This window comes from Mobula hypostoma, chromosome 5 (genome assembly GCF_963921235.1).
Source record: "Mobula hypostoma chromosome 5, sMobHyp1.1, whole genome shotgun sequence".
NCBI lineage: Eukaryota > Metazoa > Chordata > Chondrichthyes > Myliobatiformes > Myliobatidae > Mobula > Mobula hypostoma.
The window spans coordinates 126,481,515-126,501,430 of record NC_086101.1 but is presented as its reverse complement, the minus strand read 5'-3'; the positions used below and the strand labels follow the sequence as shown (position 1 = coordinate 126,501,430).

Genomic DNA, 19,916 nt, shown 5'->3' with positions numbered 1-19,916 from the left:
GCCTCGTTTACTATTAACCATTCACTTCTTGTTAATTAGAATCAAATTATTAATTGAACATAATGGAAATAAATTGAAAATTCATAGCTATATCCAAAAGAAAAAACGTCACATCAAAAGCTTAAGCAGAAAAATTTTGCATTAAAAATTAAAGTAAAAAACTGCTATAATACTGAATAATTGTGAGGTGAGGTGAGCTGAGGCAGAGATACGTCTGTACCAAAGGAGGTGTTAGGTACTCCTTCCCTCCACTTGCCACCCTTGGGCAAGGTGTAGCATCTGCTCAGCCCCCGACAAGAGTTATGTGAAGACATGGGAGCAAGAGGTGGATGGCCTTATGAGCAGCTGGTGCACATCACAAGTCCTGGTTATGGAACCACAGATGCCAGGCATACAACCTCTGAAGAGTACTGATAATGGCTGGGGTCACCCATCTTGTAAAGACACTGACCAGAAGGCGGCAATGGCAAACCACCTCTGTAGAAAAATTTGCCAAGACCAATCACGGTCATGATCGCCCACACCACATAATGAATGAAGTGTGATGACTGTTTAAATCTGTATCTTAACATTAAAGAAATTGATACATTTCTTTCAAAGTACTAAATTACCTACAGGATCAATCCATAGAAATCATATTTCATTAAAAAAAAATCTTTTCCTGTTCAAGTTTTGATTTACTCTACCACTAGCTACGTGAATGAAATTCCATGCACTGATTTTGTCTTAAGCAAAAGTAAGGTGGTTTTCTCTTGTGAAACTGGCATCAATATTTTAGTCCACACACTGTACTAAATCAACCACTGAACTAAACCAACTAATTCATCCAAATAGGTCACAGAATCTTCAGCTTCAAAACATTTTCTGATAGGCTGCAAATGTGTGGTGGATAGATTCTCTGCTTACAACATATTCTTCTGACCTGGCAGTGAGACATCAGTGAAACTAGCTGTTAACATTTGCCGTAAGTTGTCAAGATGCTTGTGTAGATTTGCATTTTGGCTTTGTTCTTCAGCCAGCTCCTCCTCCAGTTTCTCTTTAGCACTTCTCATATTGTCAATGTGTTTCTGCAAGACTGCATTCTGCTCTTCATATTCGATATTTGTCTTTCGTAACTTTCTCAACTCTGCTTCTCGAGCTGTAAAACAATTCAAAAAACAATAAGTTTAATTTGCTTTTCAAGATCTGGTTCCCTTAATATTGAAGAGTCCCACAACACACTGGAACATCGTATATTTGCTCAAATACCTCCACTCTGTCTGCAAATGTGAGTGAAATTTTTATTTTTAAGATCAAGAATCATCTAAGCATGGAACTCTGATAAATGGTCACTAGGCAAAACACAAACTCCTGGCACCTGCACTTTCAGCATCTTACATTTTTATTTGACGTTAAGATCACATATGGTAGATAGTCTTTTTGCTGATTTACACTGGGAAAGTATTAGAAAGTTATGGGAAGCATTATTACTGGATCGATCAGAATCAGGTTTAATATCACTGGCATATGTTGTGAAACTTGCTATTTTGTGGCAACATTACACAATAGTAACTATAAATTACTATAAACATATATAAGAAAGAAAATTACATTAAATTATTGGCAGTGGCATCGTACATCTTGAGAGACGATGGTGTGACACTTTTTCTAATGGCTCTTGGGGCTATTTGCACTTTCTAAAGTGGCTGTACAGCCCCACTCTAGAGTGACAGTCTGCAGGTGAAGGAGGAAGGTGCTCAGGGTGATGCAGCTCTGGCTTTTCTTCTGGCTCTCTTGTGGGTGAGCATGTTGGTCCTTGCTATCTCAGCATGTTGTACACCACTTTTGACTGCGGCCCACCATGCTGTCTGATTTTCAACTGCTTCCTCCCATGTGTTGAGGTTGATGCCTGCCAGCTTCACGAGGCAGTTGCAGACACCACTGTAGCGGAGGCATGGACTTCTTCGTGGATGGTAACTCTCATTCAGTTCGCCATGCAGCACGTCCTTGGGAATGAATCCGTGGTCCATCTGTTTGGCACGGCCCAACCATCTGAGGCTGTTATAGCTGAGTAGTGCATGGATGCTGGAGGTGTCAGCCTGCTGCAGAACCTCTGTGTTGGTGATTCTGTCCTGTCAGGAGACTTGCAAAATGTGCCTGAGGCAGTGTAGATGGAACAAGTTTAGCCTCTTTTCTTGGCTGACGTACGGTGTCAAGTCTCAATGGCGTAGAGGAATGTGATGAACATACATGCCTGGTACACACTCAACTTGGTCTTCTTTGTCAGCTGTCTGTTTTTCCACAATCTCTTGTTCAGTCCGTCCATGACAACCGCAGTTTTGGCTATCCTGCTTTTCACCTCTGCTTCGAGGGACAGGGAGCTGGTGACGGTCGACCCAAGATAGGTGAAGGAGTCGACTCTGTCAAGACAGCAACCATCAATGGTGATGTTTGGGGGAGATTCTGCACCCTGGGCCACGACATTTGTCCTCTTCAGACTGACGGTCAATCTGAACTCCTTGCAGGTATGGGCAACGCCGTTAATCAGTTGTTGGAGTCCACCTTCAGTGTGTGATGTCAATGATGTATCATCTGCAAACAGCACCTTGTGGATGAGGGCTGTCCTAACTTTGGTCTTGAAGCACAAGCGAGTGATGTTGAACAGCTTGCCATCAGCTCTTGTGCAAAGGTAGATGCCTTTAGTGCAGTCTGCGAAAGAATAGTGAAGGAGCATGGAGAAGAAGATCCAGAGAGGGTCAGTGCCAGGACACAATCTTGTTTCACTCTGCTGCTCACTGGAAGGGCATCAGAAGTTGCTCCATTGAAGCAGACAGTGCTGTGCGTGTCCTTATGGAAGGATGATATGATGCTGTGCAGTCGTGGTGGGGGAGCAGCCAATCTTTAGCAGGAGCTTGAATGACTACCCCGTTTCTGCTGATGAGGTTGAACGCCTTGGTCAGATCAATGAAGGCCGTGTAGTGAGAAGATCATGTCCACTGTAGACCTGCCTGCTCTGAGACTCTAGGTAGACTCTGGATGCAAGGCTCTGAAGTCGAGGCAAGATGACGCAGGTGAACACTTTCCCCAAAATACTAAGGAGAGAAATGTCCTGGTAGTTGTTACAATCACTATGGTCACCCTTGATTTTGTACAGTGTGACAGTGTTGGCATCTCACATGTCTTGGGCCTTTCTCCCAGCAAAGACACAGAAGTTCATGGCAAGGCAGGCTTCCCACTCTTCAAGACTTCAGGGAGGAATTTAATCTTTCCGAGGCTTTCCCACTGGCGAGACAGTCGATGAATTTGCTGAGCTCCTCCATAGATGGCTACTCATCAAGCTCTTCCACGACTGGGAAGTCAGGCAGTGCCTCCAGGGCAGCATCAGTCACCACGTACCAGGTTGCATACCGCACTATCCAACATTCAGGCTGCTTACTCTGGACTGTGATGACTACCCCATTTTTCAACTTCAAATGGGCTGTCTTGATGGGCAAAGGGCCTGTTGCTGACTTGATGCTGTCAAACATTTCTCTTGTATTCCCGCTGTCGGCAGCTGATTGGATTTTGCTGTACAAATTCAGCCAGTAGTTGTTTGCACAATGTTGGGCAGCTTGCTGTGCCTTGTTTCTAGCAGCTCTGAGGGCGTCGTGTGTGCTGGTGCAGGGGTTTTGCTTGTAGGCCAGCAGGGTTTTTCTTTTGACCTCAGTCACTTGCTCCATTTCTTCCCAGTGCGCTTCGCACCAGTCTGTGCTCTTGTGCTCCCTTTTTCCGAATGCTGTTATAGCTGAGCTGTAGATGGCATCACAGAGTCGCGACCACTTGGAGTCAATAGAGATACTGTCACCAAAACTGTTCTTCATTGGAGCTTCAAAGGCACTGCAAACTGCTGTGCTCTGATGGTGTTCGCTGTACAGCAGGCTTTAATACAAGATCAGCCCCTAGTCTTGGAATGACTGGGTCTCTTTGGCGTCAGCCCCACTCTACTGACAACAAAGGAGTGGTCTGTGTCACAGTCTGCACATTCGAGTAACTGCGAGTGCCAAGTACACTGTTCAGGTCCCTGCACCTGGTGATGATAAGGTCGAACTGATGCCAGTGGTGGGACTGTGAATGTCTCCAGGAGACCTTGTGCTGTTCCTTACACTGACAATACATGTTGGTGATGCACGGACCATAATGGCAGCACCGTTCTAGCAGTCTCTGCCCGTTCTTGTTCATCTTACCGACGTCATGATGGCCGAGGCAAGAAGCCCATGCTTCGTGGTCAGCTGTAACTCTAGCATTGAAGTCTCCCAGCAGGTACAATCCTTCAGTGCTTGGGATTCTGGATATTGCCTCGTCCGGAGCTTCACAGAACTGGTCATTGGCCTCTGGTGAAGAACAAAGTGTTGGGGCATAGGTGTTCAGGAGATTTACGAGGCCAGAAAGCGACAATAAGCAGAGAGCAAGGATCCTTTCTGTTCCACCTGTTGGTAGTTCCATGGGGGCGTACATAAGAGTTCTTCACTGCAAATCTAACCCCACACTGCCTTGGGTCTTAATGAGGGAGATCCTGCCAAAAGGAGGTGCAACTGGACTCTCTGACAAAACCGTTACCTGCCAAATGGGTCTCCTGGAGGCAGGCAATCTCGATGTTCAGCCAAGTGAGCTCCCTGTTAATGACTGCTGTTTTCCGGGCATTGCCGATCTGTTGGAGGTCATCAGTCAGTCGGGGATACGTTGTCCAGATGTTCCAGCTTGTGAGGTGAAGAGCTGGCACCTTCCTAGTTTTAATACTTCTAACCTAGTGCGGACTCACAGCTTACTTGTCGAGGTGAACTCTGAGCTCCACGAACCCAGAGAGGCAGGCAAGCAGTGGCGGGATGACACCTACTGACTGACTGCCCAATTTGAGGTGGACGGTAGCTGTCCAGCGAGATATGATGATCTCTTTCACGATCAGAAGTCGCTCCTGGCACTCGTTTCCTAAGCCAATCGGATGAGCTTATAACCGGTAACTGCCACTTCCCGTGTTGTGACATCGATGGAGTGTCCTCTCCATAGTGCCGAGGCTCTGCGTGAGGGGATATGGAGGCCCTGATGTCAAGACCCCCCTCTCGGAGTTGCCGGCAGAGTCCAACGGAAAGGAAGAACCAATACAGTTGGTGCCAGCACAGCTGCAAAAGTTGTCAGAAGGTGACATAGTAAGCTATCTATCTGCCTTAGGACTCCACTCTAGATTTTCTGTACAGATTTACTCCCTTAGCCTTTGCCTTTCCCAAGACACACACAAAGCAGTGCAACTATTTACCCATAGCTTTGATGGTGCTGCCGGCGATAATTCCCTCAGCTGTTTCTCCATTACCTCTGGAAATAATACTAGTTTGATCAAGATCAGAAATCAACAACTTCTGGAACAACAATGCTGTCCAAGGCAGAGCCGCTGTGTACTGGTATCGCTCCCCAGCCGAGCCCCAGGTCTGGGCCAGCCCCATCGCGAGGGCTCCATACCTTCTCGCCAGCCAGTCAGCGCCAAATCCTCCATCAGGGCTGCCAGGCCGACCCGACTGACCTGCACCCATGCCCAGGCCAGACCAACGAATCCATCTCGCAGGTGCACGCTGAGCTGCCTCCCGCAACTGGTCCCCGCCGAAAGAAGTCCCCTCTCCACCTTTACCGACCCTTCTGCAGTGATTCTCCCCTCATTACCTGGTAATGAGGGACTCTTTGCTCAGCAGAAACCATTTCCCTTCAGGACCAACCCGCTGACCAATATCGTCCCCACAACCCAGTACTCTTCCCTCCCCCATATTACAGTACTGATCTTTCTCCCGATCTCAGGCTGAGCTCTCCTCCCATTACTGGTCGCACTGCCTACTACCAACCCCAAGTACTCCTCTCACCTAGGTAACTCCTCCAGCTAAGGTACCTCCTCTTCCCCCAAAACTGATCACCCAGCACCGAACCACTCCTTCCATTTCATTCCCCCACCCCGGTCACTATCCCCGATACTGACCCCCTTCGCCATCGGGTACTGACCACCAACCGATGAACTGGCTTTCCGGTCCGGGCCTGCCCCGCTCTGAGGTCTCCACACCCTCCCACCAGCCAGTCAACGGCGCATCCTACATCTGGCCGACCCCACCAACCCACGCCCTATCAGTGGTACCAGTGCCATTTCCTCAACACATGCATATACACTACAACTAATGCAAAATACAGAAGAAATATACTGAGGTAGTGTTCATGGGTTTATTGTCCATTCATAAATCTGACGGTGGCAGAGAAGAAGCTGTTCCTGAAACATTGAGTGCATGTCTTCAGGCTCCTGTACCTCTTCCTTGATGGTAGCAATGAGAAGGAGGCACGTCCTGGATGATGAGGGTCCTTAATGATGGATGCCACTTTTTTGAGACGTTGCCTTTTGAAGATGTGCTGCATGCTGGGGAAGCTAGTGCCCATGACGGAGCTGGCAGAGTTTACAACTCCGTGCAGTTTTGTCCTATCCTGTGCAGAGGCCCCTCCATACCACACAGTGATGCAACCAGATGGAATCTGTAAGTGTTGTTTGTGACAATCAATTCTCCTTAAACTTCTAATGAAATATAGCCATTGTCGTACCTTCTTTGTAACTGTATCAACAAGTTGGGCCAAGGATAGATCCTTAAAAGTTTTGACACTCAGGCACTTGAAACCGCTCACTGTTTCCAGTGCTGATCCCTCAATGAGAACTGGAGTGTGTTCTCTCTACTTCATCTCCCTGAAGTGAACAATCAATTCCTTGCTGGGTGCCACTCAACCAACTGGTTTATCTCACTCCTGTACACCTCCTCGGTACCATCTGAAATTCCAGCAACAAATACAATCTAGATGCCATTTGAGCTATGATGTCAGCGAGGAGATGTTATTTCCAACCTTCCAGTGAGAAAATCAAGAATCCAGTTGCAGAGGAGGTACCGAGGCCCAGATTTTGGAGATTGTTGATTAGAACTGAGGGCTAGATTGTGTTGAACACAGAGCTGTAATCAATAAACAGCAGCCTGACATAGGTATTTTCCATGTGATCCAAGACCAAGTGGAGAGCCAGTAAGATTGCATCTGATGTACTAACGTTTGTAGACCAATTGTATAGATAGCAAACTGCAGCGGGTGCAGGTCCTTGCCCAAGTTTAAGAACCAGATTATTAATTCTACATAAAATAAATGAATGGATGTTTCATGGATATATCTAGAGAAGGAAATTCTAGGCCAACAGCTTAAAACGAGCAGATTTTTTAATATAAGTGTGACGCACATGGACTGTGCCTTTAAAAGGGGGAGAGGGGGAAAGGGAGAAAGAAAGAGAAAGAGAGAGAGAGAGAGAGAGAGAGAGGGGGGGGAAGGGAGAAAGGAGGAGAGGAAAGGAAAGGAAGGAAGGAAGGAAGAAACTGACTACAGTACTGCTGCCTGCTTCTGGGTTGCTATGGTGAGAGAGAGTTGGAGTTATGTGATGGACAGTTTGATGTTTAGTCACTTCGCAGCATGTTTATTTAAGCAAGGTCAGATGACTCTCACAGACACAGAGTGGAACACCGATTAAGGCGACCGGTCAACGAAAGGAAGCCAGTGACAGTAGAGTCACTGGGTGGAACTTCTGAGTGCCCACAAGGGTGGGTTGAGGATCGATCAGGAGAATCGATCAGTGGCTGTCACGGTGTGTGGAAGAGCTGACCCTGTGGAGGCTACTGGCGTGTCTACCCTTGCCTAATGGTAGTTTTCCCTTGAAGGCAGTCCCCTTTGTGATAAGCTACGTTTGGCTAACTCGAGAGTGGATGCGGAGTCTGACGATGGAAGACTAACAGCACCTGTTAATTCGTTCTTCTCCTATTGTGGATTTCACCTCAGCTTACAAACACCTCTCTCTCCCCTACCAACTCCGTGCACTGAACTGAACTTCCTTACATTACCATCGTAAGACTTAAAATCTTGCCACCCGAGCATGAATGAGTTTAGGATATATATATATATATATATATATATATATATATATATATATATATATATATATATATGTGTGTGTGTGTGTGTGTGTGTGTGTGTATATATACACACACACATATATATATATACACACACACACACAACACTGCTAACTTTGGATTTACCTGGGTTAAGTTACTACATTAAGTTGTTACTAATAAATAGTGGTTTTAATAGCAAAACCAGACTCAAAGTGTGTTCTATTGCTGCTGGTTCATTTAAACCATTGTGTGTACGTAAGAGAACACAAAATTATTTGTAATGTGTTTCAGGCGGCTTATTTTCCACATGCTGCCATTTCCACTCTTACGCTAGTCTTTCACATTTTCATTATCAAGTTCTGCACAGACTTCCATCTCTCTGCTCTGCCACAGTCTGAACTTGAACTTAGTGATGGACAGTAGGCTTGCCCCTCTGTGCTTTACTGCTGATACAGTATGAACCTCTCCGTGTCTGAAGAGTGATGGCAGATGGCCTTGTTTTATCAAAATGCATTGAGCTCTGGGATTCTACACCAGGCTATTAGTTTGGAGTGTTTCCTTTGAACATAAGAGCAGAGTATAGGCTCTTCAGCCCACAATGCTGTGCTGACCTTTTAACCTAGTCTATGATCATTCTAACTCTTCCCTCCTACATAGTCCTCCATTTTTCTATCATCCATGTGATGTCCTAATGTATCTACCTCTAGAACCACCCCTGCAGTGCATTCCATGCACCCAACACTGTTGTAAAAAACTGACCACTGACATTCCCCCATACTCCAATCACCTTAAAATTATGACCCTTGCCTTAGCACACTGGGAAAAAATATCTGGCTATCCATTCTATCAATGCCTTTTATCATCTTATACAACTCCATCAAGTCACTTCACTCAGTCTCACCCTCCTTCACACCTACGAGAAGCCCTAGCTCTGCTCAACCTTTATCTTCTTGCAACTGACAAATCTTTGATTCACTCAGACATCTTGCAACTCTGCCTCTTCCCTTCTTTTAATTTTTCTTTAATAAGCATGAATACATTTTTTTATTAACTCCAACATCATTTCACCCACTCAACATGCTTTCCTGATTTACTTCTTCTCACTGCCATCACCACGAACAGCCATATCATTCATCAGTACTAGACTATTCCATCCATTAACTTTCCATCCCGAGGGTATAGTTCACCTGCATTCATCTCCAATTATCGTGCAACCCTGCTACAAAGCTGCCTCAATTTTAAAATCAGACGACAGGTAATGGGAATAATGGTTGCAATCAGTATTTCCTAACATTGTTATTATAGCTACAAGGTTTCTTTCTGTTTATGCCTTTGTTATTTATACAATATCAAAGTTTGTCTCTTTGATCAGCATATTAAGTAGCCTTTGTTCATTTTGTCATAACCACGGAGATTTTGATAGATGCACATCAGTGGTTTTAACATTCTCTTTTGCACATTAATTTTTTACATTTCATATTTCATGCAAATGATCTTCATAAACTATTTCCAGTACAATGGCAATGCTTAATTACTGACAACTTTCCTGAACCATTTGACCCATCTGTTTTGTAATAACAAGATCTCAATTAGTTTTCATGGATGCACAACTTAATAAATTTATTTAAATTGCGTTTGGTAAATTGGCTTATTATTGATTTAAACCTCTGAAATTACAACAACTGATAGTACCCTCAGAGTCATTATGAAGTGTCTTTTAATGGAACAATAACCTTTTGATATATCAAGGCCCTTAAGTACATCATGCTGTTTTGAATTTCCCAATAATAAAAGGCACCTTGCAGACATGTCCTTTGTCATTTAGTTTCATGTGTTTCACAAGGACACTATTTCACAAGATAAACGATGATTTGTACCACAAAATCACATGCAATGACTTCACTGACTTACAGTTGATCATAATTCACCCGGTCTCTTAAAGATTTGAATCACTGTATTGAAATCCTTCCATTACTTCACCACATCACAGATCTCACCCCCATATTAAATATCTGTTTTTCATTTCTCTTCCACAGAACTTAGCCTGTTGCATTCCTCCCACTTTCACTCCAGTGTTCACAGCCACTTCAGCCAATCAGATCCCACCAACTCTCCGGCTTCCACTTCTTCTTTAAACACCACTCTTAAAATGTCACTTTTTGCCCTGGTTCCTTGGCTCAATACCCATTAACTTAAATCCTCATTACAGTTTTCAACATCAGAAAATCTATATAAATTCAAAGTTGGTGTTTTGAACCAAGTATTTAATCATAAATACACATGATTAAAAATTGTTGATTCCCTACCTTTGTTATGATCAAGAAATTCTTCAGTAAAAATTGGAATATTAAACATAGACATTTTCCCTTGCTGCTCGTTGTTCTTCTGAGAAAATAAAGTGAGCTGAATTAAAGATGTGAGTCATTAAAAAATGTATTGGATTTTGCTGATTCATACTGCTAAGCCAGACTGACTAAAAGAAGCCTATACCACTTACAGAATTTTTATGCATTATTTTTCTGCATACCTCTGGTGCAACAACACCAGCTAAAAGCAATTTTCAACTGAACATGCATTAGCAATGTACTACTATAGCTACTTCATAGTTAGCTGCATGGCTAATTAGCGAGCCTTTAGACCCACAGAACTATCTAAATGAAACATTACACTTTTGTATATTAGCTGAGACACCTAGACTTGCAGCTGTTTGGACCATTCCCCTCTACCTGAAATGAACTTGTGTTACAGAGCCACCTGGTGTCACTTCCCTACACTGCACTCTCAATTACTGTACATTTCAAGGAAACAACTGCTGAAATTGCAATTTGGCTGTAACATAATTTAGCAAATCTCAAGGCAAACTTTATTGCAAACACAGTAGACAACTATAATAAAAAGACTTGTACCTAAAGCTGAACTGCCTTTTTGAAAACAATCCAACTGTGACTTTTAGTATGATATCGAGATGCATTCCAGAAGCTCTTACCTCACCATGCATGCCATTTGACAATGAATGAGCGGTTTCTAAAATAAGGATAAATGATGATTAATTGATAAAAACAAAGTTTTGGAAAAGCATTGATCCATAAAATTTCCACCTGTCTTACTGTACCTTAGATTTATTTTCTTTGCAATCTGACGTGCAATGAAAAGATACAAAATCGGTAAACATCTATTTTTATCTGCTGCTAAGAATCCAGTTTTTAAACTAAATATTTTTCTGTTAGTACACTATATTAGTGATAAGAAAAAGCAGGGCTACCTTTTCTTAGCTTCTTTTCCTGGATGGCAATTTTGCTCATTTTATAAGCTTCAGTTCGCTGGTACTCCTGCAGTTCTTTTATATACTGTTGCTTTGCCCGTTCAGCTTCATCAAGGTAGAACTTAAAAATGAATAATACATATTTTTAAGAATTAATGTGGAGGGGGGAGAATGAAAAGTAATTCATTGGTTTGTCATATTGGATATATGACTACAAAGACTAAGAATAATAAATCATAGCTTAAAATGTGTGCATGCGCCGGTCGTGCATGCAGCCGGTTACAGTTGCTCCGTAATTTCTTACTTTTAAACTTTTTAAACTTAGTTATTTGTTGTAGTTTTTTTCTCACGGTAACACATTGAAGCTGCACCCTCTCTAATATGCTGGTGGAGAGAGTTTTATTTGTTTTTTTAGCGCTGGAATTAGTTACTTTCGGACACGTCTCGTTAGCGTGGCAGCAGGATGGCCGCATTGTATATTCAAGGGACTAATTGATTGTGCTCATGCCCGCTGGTTTAGCAAACAGAGCAGCGGACATCCCGGCTGAAATCTGGAGGAAAACACACAGAGGATGCAGAGGGGGATCAAAAAGGCCAGGGAAGAGGACCGGGTCGAGACAACGGAGGCTTATGGAGAAGAGAAATTATAAGCCGTGTCTCCCCTCTCTCATCATGGGGAACGTGAGATCACTGGGGAATAAAATCGATGAACTGACTGCGCTTGTCAGTAGTCAGGGAACATTTCAGGAGAGCAGTGTCATGTGCTTCACTGAGACGTGGCTGCACGAGGACATACCCGATCAAAGCATTTCCATAGAGGGCTTCCAGACCGTTCAAGTTGACCGGAATTGCACTGAGAGCGGTAAGCGCAAAGGAGGGGGGCTGGCGGTTCTGCTAAGTAACAGATGGTGCAATCCTGGGCATATTACGATCAAGGAACGTGTCTGTAGCCCGGATATTGAACTTTTTGCTGTTGGACTCCAACCATATTATTTGTCAAGGGAAATCTCGCATGCAATTGTGGTTGTTGTGTACATCCCTCCCTCTGCCAACCCGACGTCGGCGTGTATCATTTACACCGTCATAGCCAGATTACAAACCCAGCACCCGAGTGCCCTCATTATCATCTCGGGTGACTTCAACCAGGTTACCATGGCTAGAACACTGCCTAACTTCACGCAGTATGTGAGCTGTACAACCAGAGGGGAGAGGACTCTGGATTTGATGTACGCTAACGTTAAGGATGCATACAGCTCCTCTCCCCTCCCCCCAATGGGAAGGTCAGATCACAACCCGGTGCATCTAAAACCCTGCTACGTGCCTCTGGTGAAGAGTAAACCTGCAACCTCAAGGACAGTGAGAAAATGATCGGAGGCTTATGAGGCGCTCCAGGGTTGTTTTGAGGTGACAGACTGGCAGGCACTCTGTGAGCCACATGGAGAGGATATTGATGGGCTCACAGAATGCATTACTGATTACATTAACTTCTGTGTGGACTGCAATGTTCAAACAAGAACTGTCCTTTGTTATTCAAATAACAAGCCATGGGTGACAAATGACATACTGAACGCTAAAAAGAGGGCGTTTAGAGATGGAAATAGGGAGGAGCTGAGGGCAATACAGAGGGACCTGAAAGCCAGGATCAGGGAGGCTAAAGACAGGTACAGGAGGAAGCTTGAGTGGAAACTCCAGCAGAACAACATGAGAGCTGTCTGGAGGGGGATGAGGACCATCACTGAGTTTCGGCAAACTAGCAACAGAGGAGCTGAAGGCAGTGTGGACAGAGCCAATGAACTTAACCTGTTCTTTAACAGATTTGACACTGTGACCCCTGCCCATCCCCCACGAGCCATCTGTTGTCGGCTCCCAACCAACACATATTCCACTCTCCCCTCCTACCCCTCCTCACAGTCCCCCACCCTGCTCTCATGACTATACCCCTCCCCCACACGAAACCACCACGGTGGGCTTCACGGCTGAACAGGTGAGAAGACAGCTGAAACGTCTCAACCCAAGCAAGGCTGCAGGACCGGATGGTGTCAGTACCAGGGTGCTCAAAGCCTGTGCCCCTCAGCTATGTGGAGTACTTCGCCATGTCTTCAACATGAGCCTGAGGCTCCGGAGGGTTCCTGTACTGTGGAAGATGTCTTGCCTCGTCCCTGTGCTGAAGACGCCGCGCCCCAGCGGCCTCAATGACTACAGACCAGTGGCATTGACCTCCCACATCGTGAAGACCCTGGAGAGACTTGTTCTGGAGCTGCTCCGGCCTATGGTCAGGCCACACTTAGATCCCCTCCAGTTCGCCTACCAGCCCCGACTAGGAGTTGAGGATGCCATCGTCTACCTGCCGAACCATGTCTACGCCCACCTGGACAAGCCAGTAAGCACTGTGAGAGTCATGTTTTTGACTTCTCCAGTGTGTTCAACATCATCCGACCTGCTCTGCTGGGGGAGAAGCTGACAGCGATGCAGGTGGATGCTTCCCTGGTATCATGGATTCTTGATTACCAAACTGGCAGACCACAGTACGTGTGCCTGCCACACCGTGTGTCCGACAGTGTGATCAGCAGCACTGGGGCTCCACAGGGGACTGTCCTGTCTCCCTTTCTCTTCACCATTTACACCTCAGACTTCAATTACTGCACAGAGTCTTGTCATCTTCAGAAGTTTTCGGATGACTCTGCCATAGTTGGATGCATCAGCAAGGGAGATGAGGTTGAGTACAGGGCTACGGTAGGAAACTTTGTCACATGGTGTGAGCAGAATTATCTGCAGCTTAATGTGAAAAAGACTAAGGAGCTGGTGGTAGACCTGAGGAGAGCTAAGGTACCGGTGACCCCTGTTTCCATCCAGGGGGTCAGTGTGGACATGGTGGAGGATTACAGATACCTGGGGATACGAATTGATAATAAACTGGACTGGTCAAAGAACACTGAGGCTGTCTACAAGAAGGGTCAGAGCCGTCTCTATTTCCTGAGGAGACTGAGGTCCTTTAACATCTGCCGGACGATGCTGAGGATGTTCTACGAGTCTGTGGTGGCCAGTGCTATCATGTTTGCTGTTGTGTGCTGGGGCAGCAGGCTGAGGGTAGCAGACACCAACAGAATCAACAAACTCATTCATAAGGCCAGTGATGTTGTGGGGATGGAACTGGACTCTCTGACGGTCGTGTCTGAAAAGAGGATGCTGTCCAAGTTGCCTGCCATCTTGGACAATGTCTCCCATCCACTACATAATGTACTGGGTGGGCACAGGAGTACATTCAGTCAGAGACTCATTCCACCGAGATGCAACACAGAGCGCCATAGGAAGTTATTCCTGCCTGTGGCCATCAAACTTTACAACTCCTCCCTTGGAGGGTCAGACACCCTGAGCCGATAGGCTGGTCCTGGACTTATTTCATAATTTACTGGCATAATTTACATATTACGATTTAACTATTTATTACTATTTTCTATTATTATTCTATTACTATTTATTATTTCTATGACTATTACTATTTACTAATAGTAATATTACTATTACTATTTATTATTTATGGTGCAAAAACCAATTTCCTCCGGGATCAATAAAGTATGATTATGACTATGACTATGAAAATAACGGCTTGGGCTTTGGATAGACAACCAGCACTGTCAGCTTACTGCAAAACTCAGTACAAAAATATTGTAATTACCTTTAGTATTCCTACCTCTGTATACTTAGAAAAATATTGCAAAGTTCCTTCAGTAAAGTCTTGTGCATTGTTGCATTATTCAAATTTAAAAGGGCATCAGAAAAGACTGAGTAGTCAAATTTTGATGGAACTGCTACACTTGAATCTTCTAAACACCCTGAAATGTTCCTGAATGTCTCAGAAATAACCCATAACATTTGGCAACACCGAGAAGCCTGAAAAAGCCATTTAAAGCGAACAGGGAACTAACGTTCTGAAAGGCAAGTTTAAAGAGAATTAGGTTTCAAATGAAGCAGTGTCAGAATCCATGCAAAAGTTTGGGCATCCTGGTCAAAATTTCTGTTACTGTGAGTAGCTAAGCAAGTAAAAGATTACCTGATTTCCAAAAGGCATAAAGTTAAAGATGACACATTTCTTTAACATTTTAAGCAAGATTACTTTTTTATTTCCATGTTTTACAGTTTCAAAATAACAAAAAAGGAAAAGAGCTCAAGCAAAAGTTTGGGCACCCTGCATGGTCAGTGCTTAGTAACATCCCCTTTGGCAAGTATCACAGTTTGTAAACACTTTCTGTAGCCAGCTAAGAGTCTTTCAATTCTTGTTTGGGGAATTTTCGCCCATTCTTCCTTGCAAAAGGCTTCAAGTTCTGTGAAATTCTTGGGCCGTCTTGCAAGCACTGCTCTTTTGAGGTCTATCCACAGATTTTCGATGATGTTTAGGTTGGGGGACTGTGAGGGCCATGGCAAAACCTTCAGCTTGCGCCTCTTGAGGTAGTCCATTGTGGATTGTGAAGTGTGTTCAGGATCATTATCCTGTTGTCAAAGCCATCCTATTTTCATCTTCAACTTTTTTTTTACAGACGGTGTGATGTTTGCTTGCAGAATTTGTCGGTATTTAATTGAATTAAATCCTCCCTCTACCAGTGAAATGTTCCCCGTGCCACTGGCTGCAACACAAGCCCAAAGCATGATCGATCCACCCCTGTGCTTAACAGTTAGAGAGTTGTTCTTTTCATGAAATTCTGCACCCTTTTTTCTCCAAACATACCTTTGCTCATTGCAGGCAAAAAGTTCTATTTTAATTTTATCAGTCCACAGGACTTGATTCCAAAATGCATCAGACTTGTTTAGATGTTCCTTTGCAAACTTCTGATGCTGAATTTTGTGGTGAGGATGCAGGAAAGATTTTCTTCCGATGACTCTTCCATGAAGGTCATATTTGTGCAGATGTCGCTGCACAGTAGAACAGTGCACCACTACTCCAGAGTCTGCTAAATTTTCCTGAAGGTCTTTTGCAGTCAAATGGGGATTTTGATTTGCCTTTCTAGCAATCCTAAGAGCAGTTCTCTCGGAAAGTTTTCTTGGTCCTCCAGACCTCAACTTGACCTCCACCATTCCTGTTCACTGGCATTTTTTAATTACATTACGAACTGAGGAATATATATCTGGAAAAACAAACATTCTCCACTAAATAAGGTTCTGTAGCGACACACATCAAAATTGCTGGTGAACGCAGCAGGCCAGGCAGCATCTCTAGGAAGAGGTACAGTCGACGTTTCGGGCCGAGACCCTTCGTCAGGACTGGCGAAGGGTCTCGGCCCGAAATGTCGACTGTACCTCTTCCTAGAGATGCTGCCTGGCCTGCTGCTTTCACCAGCAACGTTGATGTGTGTTGCTTGAATTTCCAGCATCTGCAGAATTCCTCGTGTTAAAGTTCTGTGGCGACCCACTTTCCAGCGCACTCGAACCGGCTCACAAAACGATGCGCGCCGGCAGAGAGGCCAGCCCCAAAAAGGGCGCCAGGCCATCTTCACCAGCAGCAGGAAATACCTGCGCGCAGGAAGGGTCTGTGAATATGCATTCCCCACAGCAGTCCTGCCTGGGGAGGGTGGGAATGGGAAGGCTTTAAAGGGGGCCGCGAAGTTTGAATAAACCTCTTTTTTCACAACTACAACTCACCGACTACGTGTCGTTATTCTAGCGCTGTGTGTAGCACACCGCTAGAGTTCATCTTCAAAAATCTAAGAAGAATGGAGGTTTAGCTTTACCAAATTTTAGGTTTTATTATTGGGCAGTCAATATACGAAATCTTATGTTTTGGACATATTATGTTAACTGTGAAGACTGTCCGATACGGGTTTCTTTAGAAGCTAACTCTGTTAATAAATTTTCTATTACTTATCTTCTCAGATCCTCACGTCCTTTATCTTTTAGCAAACTGACTGAAAATTTGGTCGTTAGACATACTTTGAGGATCTGAGTACAATTTATGAAATTCTTTGGTTTATTGAGATTTTCTTTGTCTAGTCCCATTTGTTCTAATTATTATTTTAAACCTTCGATGACCGATTCAGTTTTTAAAGAATGGGATAGATTGGGTATTAAATGCTTCCAGTATTTATTTGTTGAAGGAAGTCTTCTATCTTTTGAGCAATTGTCAGTTAAATATCGTTTACCCAAAACTCACTTTTTTCGTTATTTACAAATTAGAGACTTGTTGCACTCTCAATTATATAAATTTCCTATAAGTTCCAATAAGGACTTATTAGATGTAAATTTTAATTTGAAACCTTTTTATAATGGTTCAATTTCCAATATTTATGGTATGCTATTAGGTATGAGAAATGCTCCTATGGACAAAATTAAAAATCTTTGGGAACAAGATTTACAGACTTCAATCTCTGAGGAAACTTGGAATGAAATTTTTAAATTGGTGAACGCTTCATCGTTAAGTGCCGGTCATTCTCTCTTACATAGGGCTCACATGTCTAAAGATAAACTATCTCGTTTTTACTCGGATATATCTCCTTTCTGTGATAGATGTAATAATGGAGAAGCTTTGTTAATTCACAAGTTTTGGACATGTCCGAGTCTTGAAAGATATTGGTAGGAAGTATTTCAAACTTTCTCGGTACTTTTCAGGGTAAATTTTAAGCCTAACCCTTTGACCGCACTACTTGATATTGTTGGAAGAAAAGACTTCATTTTGGAGACACCTGATATGCATATTTTGGCTTTTATTTCTCTTATAGCTAGAAGGGCTCTTTTGCTTAAATGGAAGGATGCTGCTCCACCTACTCGTGCTCAATGGTTACGTCATGTTATGTCAGGCTTAAATTTAGAGAAGATCCGTTGCTCAGTTTTTGAATCTAGCCAAGACTTCATACATTGTGGGGATCATTTTTGAGTTATTTTCAAAGACTTTGATTTGTCGTTGAAGTACATATGGTGGCTAATAATATATTTTACTACATAATAAGGGTTTCCCCCCTTTTTACATGCTTGTCCTAACAGCCCTGACTTCAGTAGTGGGTTTAGATATTTTTTCTGTATTATAAAATTATTATATTTCAATATTATGATTTTACTTAATTTTTTATGAATACAGGGTTTTGTGATTGTAATTGTATTTTTAATATAATGTAAGGTGCCCCCCGCTTTTCGAACGTTCGCTTTACGAAACCTCACTATTACGAAAGACCTACATTAGTACCCTGTTGTCGCTAACAGAAGGTGTTTTCACTGTTATGAAAAAATCAGCGCGCGCCCCGAGCAGCCGTTTGCAAGATGAGTTCAGAGGCGATGCAATCGGCAATGATCTGGGCTGACAATTACATGCCGGGCGGCACCTAATTAATTAGCATGTTTATTTCGGCTTTTTTCTTAAAGATGTGCTGGATGCGTCCCAGCTACCGCTGGACACCTGCATGCTTCGCAGCAATGTATTGCTTGGCGGCCTGGAGGGTGGGGGCCACTGCACCAGCCAAACTCCGACAAGTCTAACACACCATCATCAGTGTGCTCTGCGCTTTCCCAATTCCGGTCAGTGATACTACACTGTACATACATTATTTCTACTTTATATCGGCTGTGTATTTTTACGTGTTATTTGGTATGATTTGGCAGCTTCATAGCTTAAAGGTTACTGGAGAGCGCTAACACCGTGTTTTTGCCGACAGTGCTTGCGTGAGATTTTCACTACAGAGAACAGTTCAGGCAATGATTGTGGAAAAGTATTTCTACTTTTTTCAGCTGTGTATTTATCATATCATTCCTGCTTTCATTATATGTTACTGTTATTTTAGGTTTCGTGTGTTATTTGGCATGATTTGGTAGGTTATTTTTGGGTCTGCGAACATTCACAAAATTTTCCCATATAAATAAATGGGAATTGCTTCTTCGCTTTACAACATTCCGGCTTACGAACCATTTCATAGGAACGCTCTACCTTCGGATGGTGGGGGAAACCTGTACTTGGTACTTTTTTTCTCTTTTTACTTATAATATATAGCTTCTTGTACTTTGTATTCTTCCAAGCAGAAACTAACAAAAATATTGAAAGAAAAGGTGGGGGGTGGGAGGAGGAGTACAAGCTAGAAGGCGATAGGTGAAGCCAGGTGGATGGGAGAGGGTTATGAAATAAGAAGCTGAGAGGTGATAGGTAGAAAAGATGAAAGGCTGAAGAAGGAGGAATCAGATATGAAATAAAGTCAACCATAGGAGAAAGGGAAGGAGGAGGAACACCAGGGGGAGGGAATAGGTGGGAGAAGAGAAGAGAAGGGGAGCCAGAGTGGGGAAGTCAACCGGGGAGGGGGAGGGAGGGGTGGAGAGGGGCAGGGGGGAAAGGGAGAGGGGAGTAAGGAAGAAAAAAATCATTGCAAGTTTGAGAAATTGATGCTCATGTCAATACATAGGAGGCTACCCAGACAGAAGATGAGGTGCTGTTCTCCAACTGGACTGACCTCATTGTGTCAGCAGAGGTAGCCAAGGACAGACATGTCAGAATAGGAAAAGGGATTGGAATTGAAATGGTTGGCCACCAGGTAATCCTGAATTTTGCAGATGGAGAAGTAGTCTCCCAATCTACGTTGAATCTCACCAATCCATCGGGAGCAGTGGATACAGTGGACAACTCCAACAGCTTTGCAGGTGCAGTGTTGCCTCACCTGAAAGCACTGTTTGGAGGTGAGGGAAGAGGTGAATGGGCAGGTTCAGCAATACTTTCGCTTGCAGGGATAAGT

General features: G+C 43.8%; 1 protein-coding gene across 4 annotated transcripts in view; it reads right to left on the bottom strand.

Moving 5' to 3' along the window:
• Positions 1-19,916, bottom strand: part of LOC134346989 (SWI/SNF-related matrix-associated actin-dependent regulator of chromatin subfamily E member 1-related-like) — a 57,087-nt gene that overhangs the window by 16,494 nt on the left and 20,677 nt on the right. For 3 of the 4 annotated variants that reach the window (XR_010018056.1, XM_063048929.1, XM_063048930.1), the window contains exons 5-8: positions 11,221-11,341; positions 10,945-10,982; positions 10,265-10,343; positions 923-1,138 (exon numbers count right to left, since the gene is read on the bottom strand). Coding sequence is in view for 3 of the 4 variants with exons in the window: in XM_063048929.1 (XP_062904999.1) it covers positions 923-1,138; positions 10,265-10,343; positions 10,945-10,982; positions 11,221-11,341 (454 nt within the window). In the remaining variant the exon portion in view is untranslated. The remainder of the gene's footprint in view (positions 1-922; positions 1,139-10,264; positions 10,344-10,944; positions 10,983-11,220; positions 11,342-19,916) is intronic. The other variant, XM_063048931.1, reaches the window with a different exon arrangement.